The sequence below is a fragment of the Zonotrichia albicollis genome, chromosome 20 (assembly GCF_047830755.1).
Source record: "Zonotrichia albicollis isolate bZonAlb1 chromosome 20, bZonAlb1.hap1, whole genome shotgun sequence".
Lineage (NCBI taxonomy): Eukaryota > Metazoa > Chordata > Aves > Passeriformes > Passerellidae > Zonotrichia > Zonotrichia albicollis.
In genome coordinates this window covers 3,929,042-3,954,156 of record NC_133838.1, presented here as the reverse complement: position 1 = coordinate 3,954,156, position 25,115 = coordinate 3,929,042, and the positions used below count along the sequence as shown (strand labels likewise).

At 49.4% G+C, this 25,115-nt stretch overlaps 1 protein-coding gene across 1 annotated transcript in view; it reads right to left on the bottom strand.

Annotated features, from left to right (window-relative positions):
- Positions 1-25,115, bottom strand: part of LOC141731341 (uncharacterized) — a 412,011-nt gene that overhangs the window by 235,865 nt on the left and 151,031 nt on the right. The window contains 2 exon segments of the mRNA XM_074555961.1: positions 13,232-13,874; positions 20,266-20,273. Of these exon segments, the coding sequence (XP_074412062.1) occupies positions 13,232-13,874; positions 20,266-20,273 (651 nt within the window).

The following is a 25,115-nucleotide window of genomic DNA, read 5'->3' as shown; positions in this document are numbered from 1 at the left end:
TTTTGCATGGGGCAAAATGGCCACAGCAATTAACTACATAGGCAAGGGCTGCTCTAAATTCCTTTGCCACACAGATTTATGTCAGCTCTGAGAATGCTGCACTGGGGGAATATGCCTGAAAAAATGAGTGTTGAAGAGGCAGGTCTTCAAGAGGAGTTTCCACTTTCTCCTCCCCAGCTGCTCTGTGAACTCAGGAACTGCCTGACTCAGCGTCTTTCTGTGTCCCAAGTATGGGGCTCTTCCTTTTTGCTCTGGAATGCAGAACCTTTTCACTGCTTCCATGTGACTGAACTCCTGAGGTCCCTGATGTGTAATGTTTTAACACAGCTCCTGCTACAGCAGACAAGTTTGGATTTACAAATGTGAAAGGAGAGCTTTTCTTTTGGAATTTAAAACCCTGCCAAGCAGGCTGGAAGGAAAGAAGAAAAGGATTCAAATATGCGCACAAATGTACTTGATTTTATAAAATGGGGTTGGCCCTGCCCTTTCCCTCCCCACTGTCCTTTCTCCTGTGACCTGAGAAAAGTGAGCAGAAACATGTGTTTCCCTTGTAGATAAAGTGTCACTGCTCAAAGAGTTCAGCTACCAGTGGAATCACCTGAGTGGCCAAGCTCTGCTGGATGTTACCGGGTGTATCACAGGTATGGCCTCCCCTTCTGAGCCAAGAGCTCTTCCCAGGGAGTATTTACAGGGAATGCCTGTGAGCAGACAGCAGAGCAGCTCCTCCAAACCAGGAGGTGCTGAGCTTGTCCCTGCTGCCCCATGGCCAAGGCAGGTGGGTTTGGCAGGTTTTCCCTGGCTGCTGCAGAGCTGGGCAGCATCTGAGATGGGGGCAGCGCTGGGCCTGGGGCTGAGCTCTCACTGGGGCATCTCAGAACCACCTCCAGCAAAGGGAGGGGCTAAAAATGCCCCAGCTGGCTCCTTTCTCAGAAGCTCAAGGGACATCTGTGATCTTTGAGGGGAAATGGTGGCCAATTCTGTTTCAGGGCATTGGTTTGTTTTGTCCTCACAGAATTCTTGTTTTTCTCTTGGAAAGTTTTGAGGCTGAACCGTGCAGATCCTGTGCGGGGGTCACAGCTTAGGCCAAAACTCAACAGAGGTATCAGAGGCACGGGTTTAGTGCAAGGCAGCCTCTGGGGCTCAGGACAGAAGCAGAGTGCTGAGGCTCCCTGCCTATGCTGTCACAGTGGCCTTGGACTGAGCCTTTCAGGGTGTGCAAACTGTGTCTGCCTGTGTCAGCGCTGTCCAAAATGCTACAAATGCAGCTGATAATTGATTCCTCAGAGGAGCTTGCTATGGCAGCAATAGCAAAGGAATGGAAAAAGGATAATCTCCATATATAGTAGAGAAGATGATTGATAGCCTTGCTTTAACTGGGGCTAAATCCACTGTAATTATGCCAACATCTTTCAATGCAAGGTTTAATACACTTTGTGCCTTCATTAGGAATCTCAAAAGGGCATGTTCAGAGATTGGGACTGTCAAAGGCCCTTTAAAGAGCATTTGAATACAGTAGATCTCCAGCAATAGGGAATTTAGTTTAACAGTTCTTTTGATCTCTTTTTCAAATAAAGGAATTATCCATAAATTAGGACTACTTTAGAAAAAGCAGATGTTCTCTCTGAGATTTAATAGGAACAGACAGCTGTTCCTCACATTCAGTAGTCACTGATGTCTTTAATTGCATTTAAACTCAAATGAATTCCCATTTTAAAATGGGTACCATAACCCTTTCCTGCTTAGCAGAATTGGTTTTGGGTACTTGCAGGAGCTCTTTCAATGTTGATGACTGCTGGTGGATTAACAGCATAGAGAAAATGAAGTCTCTTTCACCACAGAATTGTAAATGGCTGCTAGATAACATTTTGTCTGATCAGAAAATAAGAACGGTCTCCAGAGCATTTCAGGTTTTGATCTCTCAGCCAAATCTGCCATGCAAGAAGCCTGTTGGTAGTAACTTTTTGTCTGTGTTTGATACAGTTCAGTTCAGAAAATGAGCAGAGAGATTCCAGAGACAATTTGAGAAAACACTCGTGTTTTGGTTACATTTCAGTCCCCTGTGTAGCATTTTTCTTTCTCTATGCCCCTATTTCAGTGGACATTATAAGAAAAAATGCCATTACCATTGGGAGGGGAAGTGGCATTAAAATGTGGAGATGCTCAAATGCCACAGCAATGGGGTCTGGGTAATTCCCTAAGACACCCTGAGGTTTGAAACAGCTCTTTGTTGGAAGCCCCAAAAGCATTCTGCCAAAGACACCAGCTGGTCACTGATGTTTCTCATCCAACTGTCACGCAGCAGCCATCTCTGGTGGGCTGGAGTTTTGAGGTGTGTTCTAATCCTGCCCTTTGCTGTGTGCCACTGAGCAAAGGGAAGAGCCAGATTAGACATTTGGCACTTGACATCAAAGTTAGAAAAATTGAATCGTCCCTTTTATTAGAAATCTCTCAATTTCCTTGCTATGGTGCATTTCCAAATCTTCAAGTGTGGGTTTAGACAACTTCTTAATGGAAATAAAAGGCAGTTGGACATTTCATTCATTGTTCATACAGAAAGAGATTGTGAAATAATTTAGTAAAGGTAGGAAGTCTGCCACAGGGACAAGGTGGTGGTTGGAGCAATTAGTCCTGAGGGGTTGGTGGTTCTGTTTCCAGGATGCTCAGCTGCTTTGCCCTTTTCTGGACCAAGGGGCTGTGGGTGCTATTTTGCTGATCTTGGCCAGAGAGGCTTGCAAGAAGCAAAAGCAGAGGTAGATCCTTGTTTGCAGTGAGGCTGGTGGGTAAGGAGCTGTGTCTCTGTCCCGGCAGTGCTTGTGCAGGGGGTTCATGCCAGGAGCCCTGAAGTCATCCAGCGCGATGCCCTGCCCGTGCTCTGGTCCTTCCTGGGGAACAAGGCGCTGCCTGTGCGGAGCGCCAACGTCCGCACCGTGGCCACCAAGCTCGCCTCTGCCCTCTTCAAGGTGATGGGCACCCAGCTGAAGAAATGTGCTGCCAGCAAGCCTCCACATGTACAGCAAAACCTCTCCAAACTGTTGGGCTGGTGAAGGCAAGATGTTCCCCAGAAAGCTGAGGAAGCGCTGAGTCGGACATCTCTGAATTTGCCTTTTGAGCTGTTCCAAAAATGACTAAATCCTAAGGAAGGGTGTGCATCTGCTCCCACTCTCTCCATTGCCCTTCCTAGTCATGGCATGGGGGGCATGAAGCAGCTCCAGATGGAGGACAAGGTGAAGGGCAGTCAGGGCTCAGCCTCACACAGAGGTGAGGGGGGAGCTGGGCCAATCTCTGCTGGGAGGAAGGGTCTTGTGGCAGCCCAGAGAGGCTGTGCACATTGCCAGGGAACAGCTGTGCCCTGCATGTGCCCCTGCAATGAGCTGTGCTGCTGCCAGTGCCCCTGGAGCTGTGGGGCTGCTGAGCTGTGGGGCAGGCAGAGGAGCAGGAGGGTGCATGTGCAGCTGAGCCATTCCTGGAGAGCACAGGGCTCGGGGCTCCCTGCTGTCCCAGGGCAGCCCAGAGGCCAGGCTGTGCCTGTGCCAGCTCTGGGCAAGTGGCTCAGGGTTGTGCCCTGGCCTGCCTCAGTGTCTGCCAGCAGGAGCATGTTTCCCTGTGCAGCTGTTTAGACATTTCCAGGAAATGTGTCCCATTAAATAGGGAGCTTTGGCTGCTTTACATTTGCATGGAGGCCTCTGTTTAACTTTGTGTCTCCACTTTGCAGATCTGACTGGTTACAGTCTTACCGAGAAGTTTTCTCAGGACAATTCAGATGTTCCCTCACCCACAAAGTCCTCGCCTCCCATCCAGAAGAGCTCTCTGTCCTCCAAGCTCAGGAAGAAGCTGCCACCTGTATGGAGAGTGTTTGAAGAATAGGATTAATGTGTTAGGCTTCATAGTTACAGCTGTACATATGTTCTGATCTTTAGATGTAGTTATGAATTAAAGTATTTTGATTGTATCTTTAAAATTTGATGACATATTTTTAATTGTATATATTTTTTAGGATAAAAAAAATTAAATAAATAAATAAATGAATGAAATTTTAATAAACTAAGAGAAGAATGTGAGACCAGGACCTGCTAGCCTAGAGATTATGGGAGTGCAGCTCACTCGATGTGCCAGTGTCTCACCACATCCTTTTCTCATTGGGCCTCTCCTCTTCCTCTTTGGCCATGTATTCTTTGTGTCATTTGTGCTGCTCTTTGTAACTTGGCATTACTACGGGGTCACACACTGACCTGTTTGAGGGACAATGGATCCAAAAGATCCTGTATAGTCAAAGGTTTTTGTCTTGGTTTGGAAAGACAGGAGTCTGCTAAGGAAGGCAGGAGCCACCCCTGAAATGGAGAATGTAAACCCTCCCCACCCCTCTCAATTGCTATAAATTTTAAATTAAGGGACTCTCAGGCAAAAATATGGGAGCAGGAAATAACAGTTCTTTAATAGGTAAGGAAAAAAAATGGATAAAATAAACAATGCGTTACACTAGAACAACACTGACAGAGTCAGAACCCAAGCTGACACCCTGTGGGGAGTTGGTGGCAATCCAATTGGAAATGTGGCTGCAGCCCTCCTGAAGTGTCAGGTGTGGTTCTGTTGGAGCAAGGGGGATCTGTAGAGAAGGATGTATTCTTCCTCTGAAGATCCAGTAGAAGAAGAGAGAGCTGCTGTTCCTCTGGGGAATCCAGTGGAGAAAGCCGTGCTGGTGTCTCAAAACCTCTGGATTATATCTGGGTAGCAATGCTTGGCTCCTCCCTCTGGGCAGAGCATCTCACAGTGGGATGTTATAGTTCTTATCAGTCACGCAGTGACATTCAATAGCCTGTTGTCATGCAGTGACATTCAATAGCCTGTTCTCAGCAGATGTCTCCTCTCGAGGGAGGAGTGGGAGTGAGTGCTCAGAAAGAGAGATAAGGCAAACTGCCCACTTGACAAAAGACAGCTGCCATACAGATGGTAATAGAATACATCTTGCCTTGCAATCTGGAACATTATCCACCCCTTATTCTATTTCCATCTGCATCACAATGAAACCTTACACACAGTTCTCACTTAAGACTACGTTTCCCTGTGGCACACAACGGCTTTCTCCATCTTTCTGCATTACCCACCAAGTGCAAACAGGTCCTTGAGCAAAAACAATTCCATGCATGGGTTTGTCTTTGCCTGAAGTGGGAGTAATCCAAACAGTTTTTCCTAAAATACCTTTCACGTGTACAACAGGGACTTTATCTCCACCCACTGTGTGCAGGGGTTCAGACTGGGCAGGACCAGCTCTATTTATGGACCCTCTGGTGTTGACCAACCAGGTGGCTTTTGCTAGGTTCATTTCCCAATTTCTAAAAGTCCCCCCCGCCGAGTGCCTTCAGGGTTGTTTTAAGTAGTCCATTGCATCATTCAACTTTCTCCGGCAGCTGGTGCATGATAAGGAATATGATATATCCATTTAATACCATGTTCCCTGGCCCAGGTGTTGATAAGGCCATTCTTGAAATGGGTCTCATTGTCTGACTCAGTTCTCTCAGGGGTGCCATGTCTCCACAGGATTTGCTTTTCCAGGCCCAGGATGGTGTTCCGAGCAGTGGCGTGAGGCACAGGGTAGGTCTCCACCCATCCAGTGGTGGCTTCCACCATGGTCAGAACGTAGCGCTTGCCTTGGCGTGTCTGGGGCAGTGTGATGTAGTCAATCTGCCAGGTTTCCCCATACTTGTACTTGGACCACCGCCCACCATACCACAGGGGCTTTACTCACTTGCCCTGTTTGATGGCCACACACATCTCACAGTCATGGATGACCTGAGAAATACTGTCCATGGTTAAATCCACCCCTCGGTCTCATGCTCACTTTTAGGTGGCATCTCTGCCCTGATGGCTGAGGCATCATTGGCCCATCAACCTAAGAACAACTCCCCCTTATGTTGCCAGTCTAAGTCTTATCTTTGACACCTCCATTTTTGCTGCCTGATCTACCTGCTCGTTGTTTCAGTGTTCCTCATTAGCCAACTCTTGGGGACATGAGCATCCACATGGTGGACTTTCACAGGTAGCTTCTCTAACTGAGAGGCAATGTCTTTCCACTCATCAGCAGCCCAGATCGGTTTTCCCCCAAGCTGCCAGTTAGCCTTTTTCCACCTTTCCAGCCAGCCCCAAAGAGCATTGGCTACCATCCATGAATCAGTATAAAGATAGAGCTTTGGCCATTTCTGTCTCTCAGCAATGTCCAGGGCCAGCTGAACAGCTTTGAGTTCTGCAAGTTGACTTGATCCACCTTCTCCTTCAGTAGCTTGTCCAACCTGTCGTGTGGGGCTCCATACGGCTGCTTTCCACTTCTGGTTCATCCCTACGATGTGACAGGAACCGTCAGTGAAAAGAGCGTAGCGTGTTTCTTCTGGGGGCAGTTGGTTATAGGGAGGAGCCTTTTACGCACGTGTCACTGGTTCTTGTTCCTCTTCATCATTCCGACCAAAGTTCTCACCTTCTGGCCAGTTTGTAATTATCTCCAAAATCCCAGGGTGATTCAGTTCACCTATACGGGCACGCTGTGTGATCAGAGCAATCCATTTACTCCATGTAGCATCAATGGCGTGGTGGGTGGAAGGAACCTTGCCTTTGAACATGCACCCCAGCACCGGTAGTCGGGGTGCCAGGAGGAGTTGTGCTTCCGTGCCAATCACCTCTGAGGCAGCCTGGACTCCTTCATAGGCAGCCAAGATTTCCTTCTCTGTGGAAGTGTAGTTGGCTTTGGACCCTCTGTAGCTTCAACTCCAAAATCCCAGTGGTCAGCCTCGAGTCTCCCCAGGCATCTTCTGCCAAAGGCTCCAGGACAAGCCATGGTTCCCTGCTGCAGAGTAGAGCATATTCTTTACCTCTGGTCCTGTCCTGGCCGGGCCAAGGGCTACTGCATGAGCGATCTGCTTGATCTGGGCAAAGGCTTGTTGTTGTTCAGGGCCCCAGTGGAACTCATTCTTCTTGCAGGTAACCAGGTAGAGAGGGCTCATGATCTGACTGTATTCGGGAATGTGCATCCTCCAAAAACCTATGGCACCCAGGAAAGCTTGCGTTTCCTTATTGCTAGTTGGTGGGGACATAGCTGTGGTCTTGTTGATGACCTCAGTGGGAATCTCATGCCGTCTGTCTTGGCACTTCACTCCCAGGAACTGGATTTCTTGAGCAGATCCCTTGACTTTTCTCTTCTTAATGGCAAAGCCGGCTTCTAGCAGAATCCTGATGATCCTCTCTCCTTTCTCAAATACTTCCATTGCTGTGTTCCCCCACACAATGATGTCATCCATGTACTGCAGGTGTTCTGGAGCCTCACCCTTTTCCAGTGCAGCCTGGATCAGTCCATGGCAGATGGTGGGGCTGTGCTTCCACCCCTGGGGCAGTTGGTTTCAGGTGCACTGCACGCCCCTCCAGGTGAAAGCCAACTGAGGCCTGCATTCTGCTGCCAGAGGAACGGAGACAAACGCGTTAGCAATGTCAGCAGTGGAGTACCACTTTGCTGCCTTGGACTCCAGCTCGTACTGGAGTTCCAGCATGTCCAGCACAGCAGCGCTCAGCGGTGGAGTCACTTCATTCAAGCCACAATAGTCCACAGTCAACCTCCATTCTCTGTCAGACCTGTGCACAGGCCAAGCGGGGCTGTTGAAGGGTGAGTGAGTTTTGCTGACCACTCCTTGGCTCTCCAGCTCTTGGATCATCTTATGGATGGGCATCACAGCATCTCGAGTGGTTCTTGTACTGTCGTCGATGCACTATGGAAGTGGCAATTGGCACCTATTGCTCTTCTCCCGTCAGGACTCCTACTGCAGATGGATTCTCAGACAGTCCAGGCAAGGTGTTCAGTTGCTGCATGCCCTCTGTCACTACAGCTGCTATCCCAAATGCCCACTTGAGTCGTTTTGGGTCTTTGAAATACCCACTTCGGAGGAAGTCTATGCCCAAAATACATGGGGCCTCTGGGCCAGTCACAATAGGATGCTTCTTCCACTCATTCCCAGTCAGGCTCACATCAGCTTCCACCAAAGTGAAATCCTGGGATCCCCCTGTCACACCAGCAATAGAAACAGACTCTGTCTCCACATGTCTCGATGGGATTAATGTGCATTGCACAGCAGTATCGACCAAAGCTTTGTACTCTTGTGGTTCCGTGCCAGGCCAACGAATCCACTCAGACCAGAAAACACGGTTTTCCCTGGCCTCTACCTGGCTAGAGGCGGGGCCCCTCTAAGCCTTCTTATCTTTCTTTCCCTGGGCATATGTCTTGGATGTTCCTTCAAGGGGATCGGACATGTCATCATCATCATACCTGGCAGTTCGGCTATGGGCAACTGGAGCTGCTTTCCTTCTGGTGGCTTCCTTCAGTTCATGCACCCGTTGTGCCAGAGCAGCAGTAGATTTTCTATCCCATTTCTTCATGTTTTCTCCACAATGACGCAGGTAGAACCACAGCTCAGCTCGTGGGGTGTACCTTCTCTTGCCATCGGGGTAACATCTGTGTTGGCTACCAGAACCTCTGATCTGTACTGCTGAGATTTGGAGAAGGTCTTCTTTAATCTCCTCTCTGAACTTCTTATGATTCTCCTCTATCTTGTCCTCTAATTTCTGCAGACATGTTTCTACTGCTGCAATTCTGGCATGTGTTGGGCCATGCACAGCATCTACATATGCTCAGAGCTTCATTGCCATATCCAGCACAGTCTCATCCCTCTCATCCCACTTCATTATGGCTAAGGCAGAAGCATATTCATGTGGCACAAGTCGTACAAGTTTCCGCCACATCACAGACGTGCATGGTACCAAGTCTGGGTTCCTAGTTGTTACATCATCTGAGAAGATAATCTTTGCCACTGCCATTTCTCTCAGGTGTTGGATCCCTTGCTTTATGGTCTTCCACTGGGTTTGTTGCATATAGAGATCATCTGCACAGGTATCTTTGTGCTACATTTTCCAAGACCCGTGCCCAGAGACTGTGTGGAGTAGTCCCCATCATCATTCCTTGGTCGATGACAGGATCCTGTGACAGGGATCCCAAATACCTTGCTTCAGTGCCATCCAGAATTGTAGCCTCACCTGCAGCATCCCAGAGACGGACCAGCCAACTAATTATGGATTCATCAGGTCATTAGGTGTAATCCTTCTGTAGGCCACAAAGGTCCTTCAGAGAAAAGGACTCAATATTGGCTTCTGATCTTGCGCCTGCTGGTTTGACTCCTGATTTTATGTCAGGAGGCATTGAGGGTCCTTCTCCTGCTGCATCATCATCATCATCATCATCATCCACTGGTCGATCAGTCTTGTCCATGCATTTCCCACTTCTAGTGCTGGTAGCAACAGCCATTGGTTGAGGCTTATTGTCTGGTTTAGCTGCTGGCTTAGGCTCACTATCTGGTTTAGCTGCTGGCTTTGAACCTGGGCTGTTGGCTGTAGCCTGACTGGGATAGCTGATTTATCTCCCTGCCCCCCTGCCTCTGTCTGCTACCCGACAGTATCTAACAGAGTGGGATAAGCATAGGCCAGGGCCCAGCTTATTGCAATGAGCCTTTTCTCTTTAGAATGATCATGGCACTTTGTTTTTAGGTATTTCCCCACCTCAGCTGGGTTCTGAATTTGTTCCCGTGGAAAATCCCAGTCTACAGGATCAGAATATTCCTTCAGGGTTTAGCCTGTATTTTCCCATTCTCCACACCACTTAGGATTTTTCACGCCTGCATCTGCTTCTGGGACAAGGGTCTCACCAACTCCTCTGGATATCTCAGCCCTCATTCTAGAGAAGCTGCAGACCATATAGAGGAAGCTTGATTAAATACCAGATTAAATACCAGAAAGATGGTCTCTTTAACATTCAGGGGAAACTGAACATTCTCAAAAAGTGGCATAACAGATTCAAAGGAGAAGAAGGAAAGGAAAGGCTGGAAAGCCTCATTCCCTGCTCCTCCTCTAACAAACTGGGTGCAATTACTAATAAATTCCCAAAACATACTACTGGAACTGGGATGCAGGGTAGGACGAAGAAACCATAAACCATAAATATCATAAACAGACTCCAGTATCTTTGTAAATGCCCTATAAATCATTATCACCAAGGCCAGCACAACAGCTATTCCAATCCGTGCCGCACTACCATAAAAATTACGGGTTATGGACAATAATCCTAGTGACCAGAAAGGTATTGAAACCTCAAAAAGCTCTAGAGACCAGAACCACGTGAAGGCCTCCACCCCAAGAGACATTAGGAATTCAAGCAACATGGCTACTGACTGCTTTAACTTACTAGAGAGTGAGCACAACCAACATACAATCAATAGAGCTTTTTTCCACCTTCTTGAGCCATGCATTGGGCACCAATAGATGTATTTGTCCTGGTTCAGAGCAAATTTGGAAGAGAATCCCAAAAGGGCTCCAGTAGCAAAGCAGATTAAATCAGCCCCTTCCCCCAATCAGTCCTGGAGAAAATACCTCCTTGGAGAAAGGTGGAAAAACCTGTTTATTAAACAATAAAACCCCTTGCCGCTCCAAAAGAGATGACTGAGAAACTGAGAAAGTCCCCTCCCTGGGTTGCAGCTCAGCTCACTAAGTCTCTGATCAGTCCCTCTGGTGCTGGAAATGTCGCAGGCCAGGCCTGGCCCAGTGGCCACAGATGTAGCTGCTGGTGCTCTTCTGGTGTTCAGTCCAGAGCAGGTTTGAACAGCTCCAAAGAAAAGGGGAAAAAACCCACAGTCCAGGGAACTTCTTTGTCTCCTTTGCCTCAGCTAGCTAAACTAACTAAAAGCAAAAGAGAGCTCTGTCCCGCTGTCTGTCCATCCACAGACAACACAGTCCAGAGCAGGAATGTGGAGAAGTGAGTGCAGTGTCTGAAAAAAACCTGCCTCTTCTTCTCTCCCCCTTCACTCTCTGGAACAAGTCTTAAAGGTGTACAACTTATTATTCAGCATAAACAGAATGAGACAATTGGGGATAAAAGCATCATTTAGTCAACCCACGACACCCACCCATTACTTACTTTTTTCTTACTTTCCCAAGCTTGCTGACAAACTTGCTGAGTCCTGATGACTCTTCTTCTTGTATCTCTTTCAAGGATATACCAACCCAATTTCTGAATATGTCCATTATTCATTGTTTGTGCATGTGTCCATTGTCCATTAGTACAAGCAGGCTGGATTGTGCTTTGGCTGAATATGGGCATTGTCTAACAAAAACTCCTCAATCTGCAAAAACTCTCAATATGTAACCATACTGAGATGACTGGAACCACACAGGAACAACCAGGACCATGCTGAGGAGAACTGGGACCACACTGCAGGTAACTGGCAGTGAGTGAGACCATGCTGGGAGGGACTGGGATCATATGGGGAGTGACTGGGACTATACCAGGGACAACTGAGTTCAATTGGGACCATACTGGGAGTGTCTGTAACCATAGGGGAGTGATGGAAGCACACTGGGAACAGCTGGGCCCATGCTAGGACCAACTGGGATGACTCTGAGAGGGACTGGAATGATGGAGGGATTGACTGGGAGCAACTGGAATGATGCTGAAAGCAACTGGGAAGAAGTGGGAGTGACTGAGAACAAGCTGGAAGCAACTGGGATAAACTAGGAGAGACAGGGAGACACTAGGATCATACTGGAGGCTACTGGGGTCATGCTGGCATTGACAGGGAGCAACTGGGATAACACTGGGGGCACTGAAATCGTACTGGGAGTGTCTGAGAGCAACTGGAATTAGACTGCAAGTGACTGGGATCATACTGGGAGTGGCTACAATCATACTGGGATCAGAGTGGGTGTGATTGGACCCTGACTGGGGGTTACTGGGAGTTACCAGGCCCATGCTGGGAGCCAACAGAATTAGAGGAACTGGGAGCAACTGGGATAAAACAGGGGGCAAGTGAACCACCCTAAGGTAACTGGGAGTGCCTGGCAATGACTATGAGAATGTTCAGGGCAACTGGGATATACTGGGAGTGTCTGAGCCCATATGGGTGGTGACTGGGACCGGACTAGGAGCCACTGGGAATGTGCTGGGGGAACTGGAAACACGCTGGGGGCAAGTGGGAAGGACTAGGGACCTGGTGGGAGAGACTGGGATCATACTGGGAGTGCCTAGGACTATGCTAGGGACAACTGGGAGAACTGGGAACACACTAGATGAAATTGGGAAGAACTGGGACTGTGCTGGGATCAAATTGCATCATCATAGGGAATGACTGGGAGGGACTGGGCTCATACTGGGAGCAGCCACTGCTGGCCCTGGGACCCTCCAAAAACACCTCCTGGGGAACCCGGATGTTCCCCCGAGGGCCATCTGTGGCTCGGCTTTGGAGCCCTGCCAGCTCCAAACTTCCCCTGAAAAAAATCCCAAACCCAGGCACCCCCCAGCAGGTTTGGGCCGAGCTCCCCCTTCCCCGGGCACCTGCAGGATGGGGGGTGATGCTCCCAGGGCTGCGGCGACTCCAGGGTTCCCTCTCCCCTTCTCCAGCTGCTTCTGCTGCCGCTCAGCCTCTTCCTCCTCCTCCTCCCCTGTTCCCGAAGGTCGAACCGTGAGGGGAAAGGGGACAGGGAAAGGGCGGGAACCCTGAGGGAAAAGGGGCAGGCTCAGGCCAAGGGCGGCAACTGTGAGGGGGCGCTCTGCAAACAGAACTGCAACGGACTGAACATGAACGGGAGAGAAAGCAGTAAGTCTGAGAGTTTTATTTGCTATCAAATACATCCCACACACCCTGCCCCACACAATCCCCGTCCAATCGCTCCTACGCTCCCATCCCATCCTATCGCTCCCAAATTGGGATCCCATTTCTCCCATCTCCTTCCAACCCCATCTCACCCTGGTACCTGTGGAATGGAGTCAGTTTGGCATAGGATTGAGATTTTGAGGTGGGAACAAGCAATTTGAGGTAGGATTGAGCCCTTTTGTGTTAAGATTGACCTGTTTTCAGTATGATTTGAGTGGTTTTGAGGTGAAAGATTGATCCCTCTTCACTTTTGGACTGCAAAGAGATGGAAAAGACAAGAAAATTAAGGCCAAACCAAAAGAATAAGAAGCCAGGTGTGTTCCCAACATGGATCACAGGGAAAGTGGGTCACCAGGGCTGTGCCCCAAGTGCCTCCTCCAGTGGGGGATGGAGCTGGAGCAGAGCACGAAGCTCTTCCTGCACTCAGGGCACTAGCAGGGCTTCCCTTATCGGTGGCTGTATTGGTGTCGGGTCAAATTGAGAGCTCTGTGAGAAGCTCTTCCCACATTCTCTACACTTGTAGGGTCTCTCCCCTGTGTGGATGCGCCGGTGGGTGATGAGTTGGCAGTTGTACTTAAATCCCTTCCCACACTCAGGGCAGAAGAGGGCCCTCTCCTCTGCGTGACTCAGATTGTGCAGGAGGAGATGGGAGTTGAACCGAAATCTATTCCCACACTCGGAACACTCGTAAGGCCTCTCCCTAGTGTGGATCTTTTGGTGCCTGATCAGGGTGTCATGGTCCCTAAAGCTCTTCCCACATTCCCCATACTCGTAGGGTCGTTCCCCAGTGTGGATCCTCTGGTGCTTGATCAGGTCAGAGCTCCCGCTGAAGCTCTTCCCACACTCCCCACACTCATGGGGCTGTTCCCCAGTGTGGGTTCTCTGGTGGCTGATCAGGCTGGAGCTCTGCCTGAAGCTCTGTCCACACTCCCTACACTCGTAGGGCCTCTCCCCAGTGTGGGTCCTCTGGTGGCTGGTCAGGTGGGAGCTCCGGCTGAAGCTCATCCCACACTCCCCACACTCGAACGGCCGTTCCCCAGTGTGGGTCCTCTGGTGCTCAATGAGCTTATAGTTCCACCTGAAGCTCTTCCCACACTCCACACATGTGTGGGGCTTCTCCCCATCATGGAGCTGTTCATGGAGCACCAGCTCAGAGCTCTGGCTTGATCTCTGGCCGCCTTCCCAGCCCAGGCTGGCTCTTTCCTCCTCAGATCCCTGCCAGCTGCATTTGCAGCCCCTCCTCGTGCGGCATCTCCGGCGCTTTTCCTCCCCGTTGGCTTCCTGCGCCATGGAGCCGCTCAAAATGGCTTCTTCCACCAGGTTCTGCTGCGGGCATTTGTTCCCCCTGCTCTCCATGCTCAGCTCCTGCTCTCCTCCTCCCCCCCTCCTGGGGGAGGAAGGACAAGGACAGGATGGGATTTGCGTCTGTGCCACAGGCAAGGGCAAGGAGATTCCCCGCAGGGCTGAGCTGCAGCCAGGGCCATACTGGGCTGGGCTACGGAGCAGCACAGAGGGGAAAGGGGCACTGACTTCCTCCTCACCTGCTTCAGTGTCCCAGGGCATCTTCCTCACAGACTCCCAGGGGTTGGCAATGGGAAATCCTGGTTTGGGGAAAACAAGGGATGAGCATATTGAGTTTGAAGGTCCCTCTGCCCAAGTCCATCTCTACCAGTCACCGGCCATCTGTACTTCACGAAAACCTTCCAAACACCCAGATTCAGCCCTGGAAAAGCCTCCCAGGAGTTCCCTGTCCCTGGTCCCTCCCCTTGGGTGTTCAAGGGTTCCCCCCTGTCCCAGCTGCAGGGGGTCACACTTAGATTGGGGGTCCCCCTTCTCCTCGGTGCCCGCCCTGCCAAGGCTGCTGGCAGTCCCAGCGATCCCAAAAGCTCCCCCCTCTTCGCTCTCCCCATTTCGGGATGCCGGGGCTGTTTGGGCTCCCGGGCTCCCTTCTCCCCTCATTCTCTGCTCGGGGCTGCAGCGGCTCCAAGGAGTCCCCCCTGCCCCTCTCCAGGCTCTTGAGGCTCCCGCCCATGGCGGCGCTCCCCCCTCTCTGGGCTCCCCACTTTGGGCTCCTGCGGCACACAGGGCTCTGCTCCTCCAGGCTGCCTCTGCCGGCAGCCGCCACCGGCACCCCCTGATGTCCCCCCGAGGGGCCTTTTCCGCTCAGCCTTGGACTGCTTCATTCTCCAAACATCCCCCAAAAAACCCAACTGGGAGCAACTGGGAGTGTCTGGGAACATGCTGGAGGGAACTGGGCTATACTGGGACATACTGGGAGGGTGTAATGGGAGGGACTGGAACAAATGAGGGTGAAAGAGAGCAACTGGAACCATGTGGAGCACAACTGGCTCTTACTGGCAGGGACTGGGAGCACAGTGGGGCCATCTTTGGATCATACTGGAAGGGACTGGACTAATATAAGAAAACCCTCAAAAACTCCAGAGATACACCAAAAATCCCAGTGGAACTCACCAAAATTTTATAAAACTCCCAAAAATTTCAATAAATTCCCCCCCAAAACCCCCACAACCCCAACAAAACACCCCAAATCCAAAACCCCCCAAATCAACAAAACCCCCCAAAATCACATAAGCATCTCTAAACCCAATAATTCTCCCAAAAACCCCCAATAATTCCCCCCAAATTCCTAACAAAATCCCCCAAAGCCCAAAAAAGCCACCCTGAAATTCTCAAACAGCCTCGCAAAACCCCAAAATCCCCACAAATCCCCCCAGAACCTGCCAGACTCAGTGGGGCTGTCCTGGATCAGGGGGCACCGGCCGGTGGAACAGCAGCCACTTCAGGGGGCCCTCAGAGCTTTTTGGGGAGGGGGCACCATGGGAGACCCTCCAAAAACGGGGGGGGGGGGAGGAACCCCTGCTGTGCCCCCTCCCCCTGAAACCCCCAGACCTTGGTTCAGGGTGGGCCTGGGACCCCCCGGGACCCCCAATTCTCCCCCGAGACCTCTCCAGGAACCCCAAACCCCCCAGAGTCCCCCAGGGTTGGCCTAGAATCACCCTGGACCCCCAAACCCTCCCCAAGACCCCCAAAACTCCCCAGGACTCTCAGACCCCCCCATTTCCCTCCAAAATTCACCCCAGAGCTACCTGAAACCCCCCTGTGAAAAATGCATGTATTTTATGATTGGCTTTTTGCAAATATTAAAATGAATATTATATGTGTTGTGTAAGAAAGAAATGCTGTATTAATTCTCTTAAGTACTGTGTTAAATATAGTTTTAGGTTATAAAAATTGTTAAAACAGAAACTATGCTATGTAAGATGCTTTGTTTAACAGAAAGGGCTTGCAGCGAGATAGCAGCCACAGGACACCTAAATCTTTCAGAGAAAGGGAATTTATTGCCTTCTTATCAGAAGAAATGAACTTCTTCCCACCTTGGAGGTGCTGTTAGGATTAGAAGGAAGAAGCTGACACTGACCAGACAGAATCCTGTGTTTGAATGGAATTTATGCATCATGTATGAAGTGTATGAATATGCAACGGGCTATTGTTCTTAATGGTTAGTCCTTTGTTAGCAGGGGTCTTTTTTGGGCTCGTGATGCCCAGAAAAAGGTACCCGGACGTCCATAATTCTTTGTTTTTATTATCTCGTATTGTCCTAATTCAATTTGTCCAAATTGTTATTACTCTAATTGTGTTACTATTTTTATAACCATATTTTTTACTTTTAAATTTTGAAAACAACCGATTGGCGTTCTTCACAATTTGGTAGCAGAGGATGGTTGCTAACACCTCGCTGCCTGTGCTTTAGGAGAGTCAGAGTGGGGAAGGCACGCCCTGCCCTATTTGGCAGCCTCGCTTTGTTTCCCCTGAAGTGACCGACAGACGCAGGTTGCGATCTGTGGACAAAAGGAGGCAATATAACAGAGAGAAGGAAAAAAAAGGCTCCCTACAACTGCGGTAATTGGTCCCCTAAGTGTAGTAGTGCGCACGAAGAACCCGGGAAGGAAAAAGGATTGGTAAGTATTTCTCGGGCGGGGGGCAGGTACAGGGAGGGGATGAATGTGTGTGAATGAGAGGCAGGCTGGTTGTCCCAGACCTGCCAAGTGAGTGAGGAGTCTCGTTTTCCTCTTTTCGCGAGAAAAGCGGCCAGTAAAGAGACAAAGCGAGTGATAAGAGAGTGAAAGAACCCCCCGGGGTGACTGGGACTGGGTCTCAGGGAGGGGTTGGACCCCTCGGAGGTAGGCAGCAAGGTTTCCTCACCCAATCCACTAGGAAACGGGACAGGAGGGGCCCCTAAAACCTGCTGGGTTGAGGGATTTATATTCTAAGAGCATCCAAGAGCAGGGTTGAGCAGAATTCTGTCGGAGTGAGGATATGCCCAAGAACACTCACGGTGGGACAACACAACTAGATTGAGGGATTAAAATTTTACCCAACAGCATCCAGGGTTGGACAACACAGCTAGACTGAGGGAAAAATTTTTGCCCAACAAGATCCAGGGTTGAACAACACAGCCAGATTGAGGGATAAAAAATGCCCAAGAACATCCAGGGTTGGACAACACAGCAAAACAAATTAAATGCCCAAGAGCATCTGTAGTTGTACCACACCGCTGGGTTGAGGGACAGAAAATGCCCAAGAGCATCTGGGGTTGAACAACACAGCTGAATTTAGGGAAAAATACCCAAGAGCATCTGGGGTTGGACAACATGGCAGGACTGAGGGAAAAATTGCCCCAGAGCATTTTGGCTTGGATAACACAGCTGGGTTGAGGGATATCCAATAGCACTGAGACTGGCCAGTAACACCTAAACTTGTAATAGGTGATGTGAAAGTAAAAGGTACCTTATTGTTGTTTTGTGGTGTGTGTGAGTGAGACCCACACAAAGTCAGCCTCAACTTCCCGGGCAGGTGGGAAGGGGGAGGCAGTGGAAAGAGGAGTGAGTGACCTGCACACCAGGCTGTAGCTCCCGGGTAGGTGGGGGCTTCTGGGCCGAAGAGGAGTGAGTGACCTGCGAACCAAGCTGGCGTTCCCTGGGTGTGTGAGGGGGCCGTAGCTGAAGAGTGTGAAGGACATGCAGACAGCCTCACAGGGGAACGGACGCCAGAGGCAGCAGAGTCAGGCCCTTCTCGGGGGCCTGGTGACACTGAGACCTGGAGGTCAACCCCAGAGCGAAAGAGGGGGCCACAAGGACCTGTGATTTTCTAGCAATAAGGATCCACTTTCTGTCTTGAGAGTGTGAAGGAATATGTGAAAGTGAATGAGAAATAAAAGTGAGTGAATGTAGATGAATGAAAGTATAGGTAATGTCGATTGTGCATTTTAAGCCTTACCATATCTCCTTGGAGGGAGGTGGATTGTATTGACAAGCAGTGTGAGAAAAAGGGGTTTTTTTGGGTGTAAGTAGTTGAAAGAAAAGTGGTATTTAAGTTGTTAGTAAAAAGTTGTCGTGGGGTGACAGCCTTCAGCCTTTATCCCCATATCGTGTGTTGTGTCTGGCAGCTGTGCCTTCCACCCCTCCCCCCCCGGCCGTCTTGCTGTGGCCGGATGGGGAAGAGGGGGGGGGGGTGTGGGGTGTGCCCAGGCACTTTTGCTTTGGGCTTTTGCTGCTTGGCTTGGCTAGCCGCTTGCTTGCTTGCTTGCTTGCTTGCTTGCTTTCTGCTTTTTTTTTTGCGCTGGTTTTTTTTCTTTTTTTCCCTTTTCTTTTGTTCTCTCTTTCTTACCCTCCCCTGAAGATACTGGACCGGCTCCGGATCTGGCCTGAGAGCTCCAGGACACCCGAAGCCTGCGACAGAAGCTCGGCGCCCTCACAACACAGTCTGGTCCCTTTTCTTTTCTTGTGTTGGGGAGTGTTCTTTTTGTTATTTGTAAATAAATAGGTTTTGTTTTCCACTTTGCTCCTCCGAGGAATTCCTTCCCGAACCTGGTGTTGGAGGAGGGGTGGTTGGAGGTTTGTTTTGTTTTGGGGGGGGCTCCCTTTTTGAGATTTCCCCCTAATTTGTCCTAAACTAGGACAGTATACTTTTTGGTGAGTTGGCCGGGAAAGTCGGAGGCCAAAAAGAGTGGAAAAAAAACCTATAACAATAATATTTTGGTTTTGGTTGTTTTGTGGGCATATTGGTGATTCATAATGTCATTTGGAGTGGAAGCTTGCCGGTTTTTCTGGTCCCTAGGGGCTTTTGAAGTTTTAATACCTTTGTGGTCCCTAGGGTTATTTCCTTACCCCAAAATAGCTCTGATGTTGTCCCTAATAAGTAGCTTTTGTAAGCGGGGGGCACTAACCAGAATAATCATTGTGCTGGCCTTATGTGTGATGATGTGTCGGATAACAATGCTGGACTTTATTTCAGGAATGTATGGATTGTTGTCATGGCTGTGTACTCAGTTTGTTTGGGGAGAAGAAGAGGAAGGGGCTTTTCAGCCTTTGTCTTCCTTCTTCTCCTACAAATTGTTGACATCTCTATTAGAAAATACTGACTTTCCCCTGAGTTTGAAAGAAACCATCTTTCTGGCATTTAATTTATTAAGCCTTGTCTATACTGTCTGGAGTGTATATAAAATGAAAGCTGAGATTTCTAGAGGGGTTAGAGAGACTCCTGATTCAGGAGTAAAACAAAGCAGGAAAAATCTTGACTGGAGTGGGAAATGGGAGGATATGGGCCAGACTTTAAAGGAATTTTCTGATCCTATAGACTGGGACTTTCCATCTGATCAAATTCAGAATCCAGTCGAGCTGGCAAAGTATTTGAGGGAGAAGTGCCATGGTAATACTAAGGAAGAAAGGATTACTGCAGTGAGCTGGGCCTTGGAGTTTGTTTACCGTACTCTGCTAGATACTGTGGAGCAGCAGATAGCAGAAAGGGAACAGGGAGATAAGTTAGTTACTATCCCAGTGACCCAGGCTGCAGCTAACATCCCAGGCTCCAGGCTAGCAGCTGAATCAGACAATAGGCCCCAAACCATGGCTGTTGCAGCTAATACAAGAGGTGGAAAGTGTAAAGGCAAGACCGATCGGAAGGTGGAGGATGATGACGATGATGCAGAAGAAGGACCCTCACCAAAATCAGAGGCCACATCAAGGGGCACAGAATCTGGAGCCAATATTGACTCCTTTTCTCTGAAGGACCTCAGAGGCCTAAGAAAGGATTACAGCCGACAACCTGACGAATCTATTATTAGTTGGTTAGTCCGCCTTTGGGATGCTGCAGGGGAGGTTACGATTTTGGATGGTACTGAAGTGAGGCATTTGGGATCCCTGTCACATGATCCTGCCATCGATCAAGGTGTGATGAGGGGGGCTAACCCTCACAGCCTCTGGGAACGGGTCCTAAGAAGCGTAGCAGAACGGTACCTGTGTACGGATGATCTCTATATGCAGCAGACACGGTGGAAGACCATAGAACAGGGGATCCAACGCCTGAGAGAGATGGCGGTCGCAGAGCTCATTTTCTCAGATGACACAACAACTAGGAATCCGGACCTGGTACCATGCACTCCGATAATGTGGAGGAAACTTGTGCGACTTGGGCCACCTGAATACGCTTCTGCCCTAGCAATAATGAAGCGAGATGATACATATGAGACTGTGCTCGATATGGCAAAGAAGCTTCGAGCGTACGCAGATGCTGTGCATGGCCCAACTCATGCCAGAATTGCAGCAGTGGAAACCCGACTGCAGAAACTAGAAGACAAAATAGAGGAGAATCATAAGAAACTCCGGGAAGAGATTAAGGAGGACCTTATTCAAATCTCAGCCGTACAAATTAGAAGCCCTGGTGTCCAACGCCGGCGCTCCTTTGATGGGGAGAGAAGGTACATCCCACGGGCTGAGTTATGGTTTTTCCTGCGTGAGTCTGGAGAAGACATGAGGAGATGGGATGGAAAACCCACCGCTGTTTTGGCACAACGGGTGCGTGATTTGAAGAAAAGAGAAAGTATAACCAAAAAGATAGCAGCTCCGGTCGCTCGTAGCCGAGATGTTAAGTATGACGATGACGATGACATGTCCGATCCCCTTGAAGGAACTTCCAAGGCATATGCCCAAGGAAAGAAGGACAATCTGGCTTAGAGGGGCCCTGCCTCCAGCCAGGAAGAGGCACGGGAGAACCGGGTTTTTTGGAAGGTGTGGATCAGATGGCCTGGCACATCAGAGCCACAAGACTATGAAGCATTGGTTGACACTGGATCACAATGTACCTTAATGCCATCGGAACACGTGGGGACAGAACCTGTTTCCATTGCTGGAGTGACGGGGGGATCACAACAGTTGACTTTGTTGGAAGCTGAGGTGAGCTTGACTGGGAAGGAGTGGCAGGAACATCCGATTGTGACTGGTCCAGAGGCTCCGTGTATTTTGGGCATAGACTTCCTCCGGAATGGCTACTACAAAGATCCTAAGGGATTCAGGTGGGCTTTTGGAATAGCTGCAGTGGAGATAGAGGGTATTAAACAATTGAATACCTTGTCTGGACTATCAGAGAACCCATCTGCAGTAGGACTCTTGAAGGTAGAGGAGCAGCGAGTGCCAATTGCCACCTCAACAGTGCATCGCAGGCAGTACCGGACGAATCGAGATGCCGTGATCCCCATCCACAAGATGATTCGAGAGCTGGAGAGCCAAGGGGTGGTCAGTAAAACCCACTCACCCTTTAACAGCCCTATCTGGCCCGTGCGAAAATCTGATGGAGAATGGAGATTGACTGTAGACTATCGTGCCTTGAATGAAGTGACTCCACCACTGAGTGCGGCTGTACCGGACATACTGGAACTGCAGTACGAGCTGGAGTCCAAGGCAGCAAAGTGGTACGCGACCATTGATATAGCTAACGCGTTTTTCTCCATCCCTCTGGCAGCAGAATGCAGGCCTCAGTTTGCTTTTACATGGAGGGGAGTGCAGTATACCTGGAACCGATTGCCCCAGGGGTGGAAACACAGTCCTACCATCTGTCATGGACTGATCCAGGCTGCACTAGAAGAGGGTGAGGCTCCAGAACATTTACAATATATTGATGATATCATTGTTTGGGGGAACACGGCAATAGAAGTGTTCGAAAAAGGAGAGAAGATAATTCATATTCTCCTGGACGCCGGATTTGCCATTAAGAAGAGCAAAGTCAAGGGACCTGCCCGAGAAATTCAGTTCTTGGGGGTGAAGTGGCAAGATGGACGGCGTCAGATTCCTGCGGATGTTATTAACAAAATCACTGCTATGTCCCCACCAACTGATAAGAAGGAGACACAAGCTTTCTTAGGTGCTATAGGTTTCTGGAGGATGCACATCCCTGAGTATAGTCAGATTGTGAGACCCCTTTATTTGGTTACCCGCAAGAAGAATGACTTCCATTGGGGCCCTGAGCAGCAGCAAGCTTTCGTCCAGATCAAGCAGGAGATCGCTCATGCTGTAGCCCTTGGTCCAGTCAGGACAGGACCAGATGTGAAGAACGTGCTCTACTCTGCAGCCGGGAGCCATGGTCTGTCCTGGAGCCTTTGGCAAAAGCTACCTGGCGAGACCCGAGGCCGACCATTGGGATTTTGGAGTAGGAGCTACAGGGGGTCTGAAGATAACTATACTCCAACAGAAAAGGAAATCTTGGCCGCCTATGAAGGAGTCCAAGCTGCCTCGGAGGTGATTGGTACAGAGGCACAACTCCTTCTCGCACCCCGACTACCGGTGCTGGGATGGATGTTCAGAGGAAAGGTTCCCTCTACCCACCATGCCACCAGTGCTACTTGGAGTAAGTGGATTGCCCTCATTACGCAGCGCGCTCGAATTGGGAAGTTAAATCGCCCTGGGATTCTAGAAATAATTACAAATTGGCCCGAAGGTGAAAGCTTTAGTGTCGCAGATGAGGAGCCAGAGCCAGTGACCCGGGTTGAGGAAGCTCCGCCATACAATCAGTTGCCAGAAGAAGAAACACGTTACGCCCTATTCACTGATGGTTCTTGTCGTGTCATAGGGATGAAACGGAGGTGGAAAGCAGCTGTATGGAGTCCCACTCGATGGGTTGCAGAGGCTACTGAAGGAGAGGGTGAATCTAGTCAATTTGCTGAAATCAAAGCTATTCAACTGGCCTTAGGTATTGCAGAGAGAGAGAAGTGGCCAAGGCTCTATTTGTATACCGATTCTTGGATGGCAGCCAACGCTCTATGGGGATGGCTGAAGAGATGGAAGGAGGCCAGCTGGCAGCGCAGAGGAAAACCAATTTGGGCTGCGGAAGAGTGGAAGGATATCGCTACCCGGTTAGAGAAGTTACCTGTGAAGGTTCGCCATGTAGATGCCCATGTCCCCAGAAGTAGAGCTAATGAAGAGCAGCAAAACAACCAGCAAGTACATCAGGCTGCAAAGATAGGGGAGTTGAAGATAGATCTCGACTGGGAGCATAAGGGAGAGTTATTCTTAGCACGATGGGCCCACGATGCCTCAGGCCACCAGGGTAGAGATGCCACCTATAAGTGGGCACGAGACCGAGGGGTGGATCTAACCATGGACAGTATCTCTCAGGTTATTTGTGACTGTGAGACGTGCGCTGCCATTAAGCAGGCCAAGCGACTGAAGCCCCTCTGGTATGGGGGGCGGTGGTCTAAGTACAAATACAGGGAGGCCTGGCAGATTGATTACATCACACTGCCTCAAACCCGCCAGGGCAAGCGCTATGTACTAACCATGGTAGAAGCCACCACAGGATGGTTGGAAACCTATCCTGTGTCCCATGCTACTGCCCGTAACACTATCTTGGGCCTTGAGAAGCAGGTCCTTTGGAGGCACGGTACTCCCGAGAGAATTGAGTCGGATAATGGAACTCATTTTAAAAACAATCTTATTAATACTTGGGCTAGGGAACATGGCATCGAGTGGGTATACCATATCCCCTATCATGCACCAGCTGCAGGGAAGGTGGAAAGGTACAATGGATTGTTAAAAACCACCTTAAAAGCATTGGGTGGGGGGTCTTTAAGAAACTGGGAGCAACATCTGGCAAAGGCTACCTGGTTAGTTAACACTCGAGGTTCCACCAACCGAGCGGGTCCTGCTCAGTCTGAGCTCCTTAATATAGTAGATGGGGATAAAGCCCCAGTGGCCCATGTCAGAGGTTTGTTGGGAAAGACAGTATGGATCAACCCTGCCTCGAGTACAGACAAACCCATCCGTGGGATTGTCTTTGCTCAAGGACCAGGTAATACATGGTGGATAATGCAGAAAGATGGAACAACACGGTGTGTACCTCAGGGAGACCTGATTGTGGGATGAGACTCATATATGAATGTCATTGTTTGTTGAATGTGAGACAGAAGGAAACTGTAAGTGTCAAAGGTCTGAGCAAGTAAGATGAGAGAAATGCGTAAGTGTCAAAGGTGTGAGTAAGTGAAATGAAAGCTTTTTACTGTATGTTCACGATATGGGATAAGGGGTGGAGTGTCGTGGGGTGACAGCCTTCAGCCTTTATCCCCATATCGTGTGTTGTGTCTGGCAGCTGTGCCTTCCACCCTCCCCCCCCCGGCCGTCTTGCTGTGGCCGGATGGGGAAGAGGGGGGGGGGTGTGGGGTGTGCCCAGGCACTTTTGCTTTGGGCTTTTGCTGCTTGGCTTGGCTAGCCGCTTGCTTGCTTGCTTGCTTGCTTGCTTGCTTTCTGCTTTTTTTTTGCGCTGTTTTTTTTTCTTTTTTTCCCTTTTCTTTTGTTCTCTCTTTCTTACCCTCCCCTGAAGATACTGGACCGGCTCCGGATCTGGCCTGAGAGCTCCAGGACACCCGAAGCCTGCGACAGAAGCTCGGCGCCCTCACAACACAGTCTGGTCCCTTTTCTTTTCTTGTGTTGGGGAGTGTTCTTTTTGTTATTTGTAAATAAATAGGTTTTGTTTTCCACTTTGCTCCTCCGAGGAATTCCTTCCCGAACCTGGTGTTGGAGGAGGGGTGGTTGGAGGTTTGTTTTGTTTTGGGGGGGGCTCCCTTTTTGAGATTTCCCCCTAATTTGTCCTAAACTAGGACAAAAGTGAAAAACGGAAGCAGGGGACGAATAGATAGAAAATTGAAAAATGAGACGGAAATACAGTAAGGTGGATACAGGAAAAGAAAAGCAGAAAAAATTACCAACAGAAATACCCCAAGACAGCCCTTTGGGAGTTATGTTAACAAACAGAAATACAACTCCTTGCAAAATACAGGGTATGCAGAAGTTGATGAGAAAAAACATGCAAACTTGTGAATTATATACTTAAAAAGAGCATTAGAAAATTTAACACAAAAGAAAGGAGTTATATATTGATTCAAGGGATGCCTTTAGAGTAGCACATGCCTCAAGAAAAATTTAAAAAGGGAGATTACTTAATTAAAGATGAAAAAGATTAGTACATGAGAAACTTATTTTCGAGGTTTTAGAGTCATTAAAATTACCTAAGAGAGATAGCAATAGTACATATTAAAGGACACAA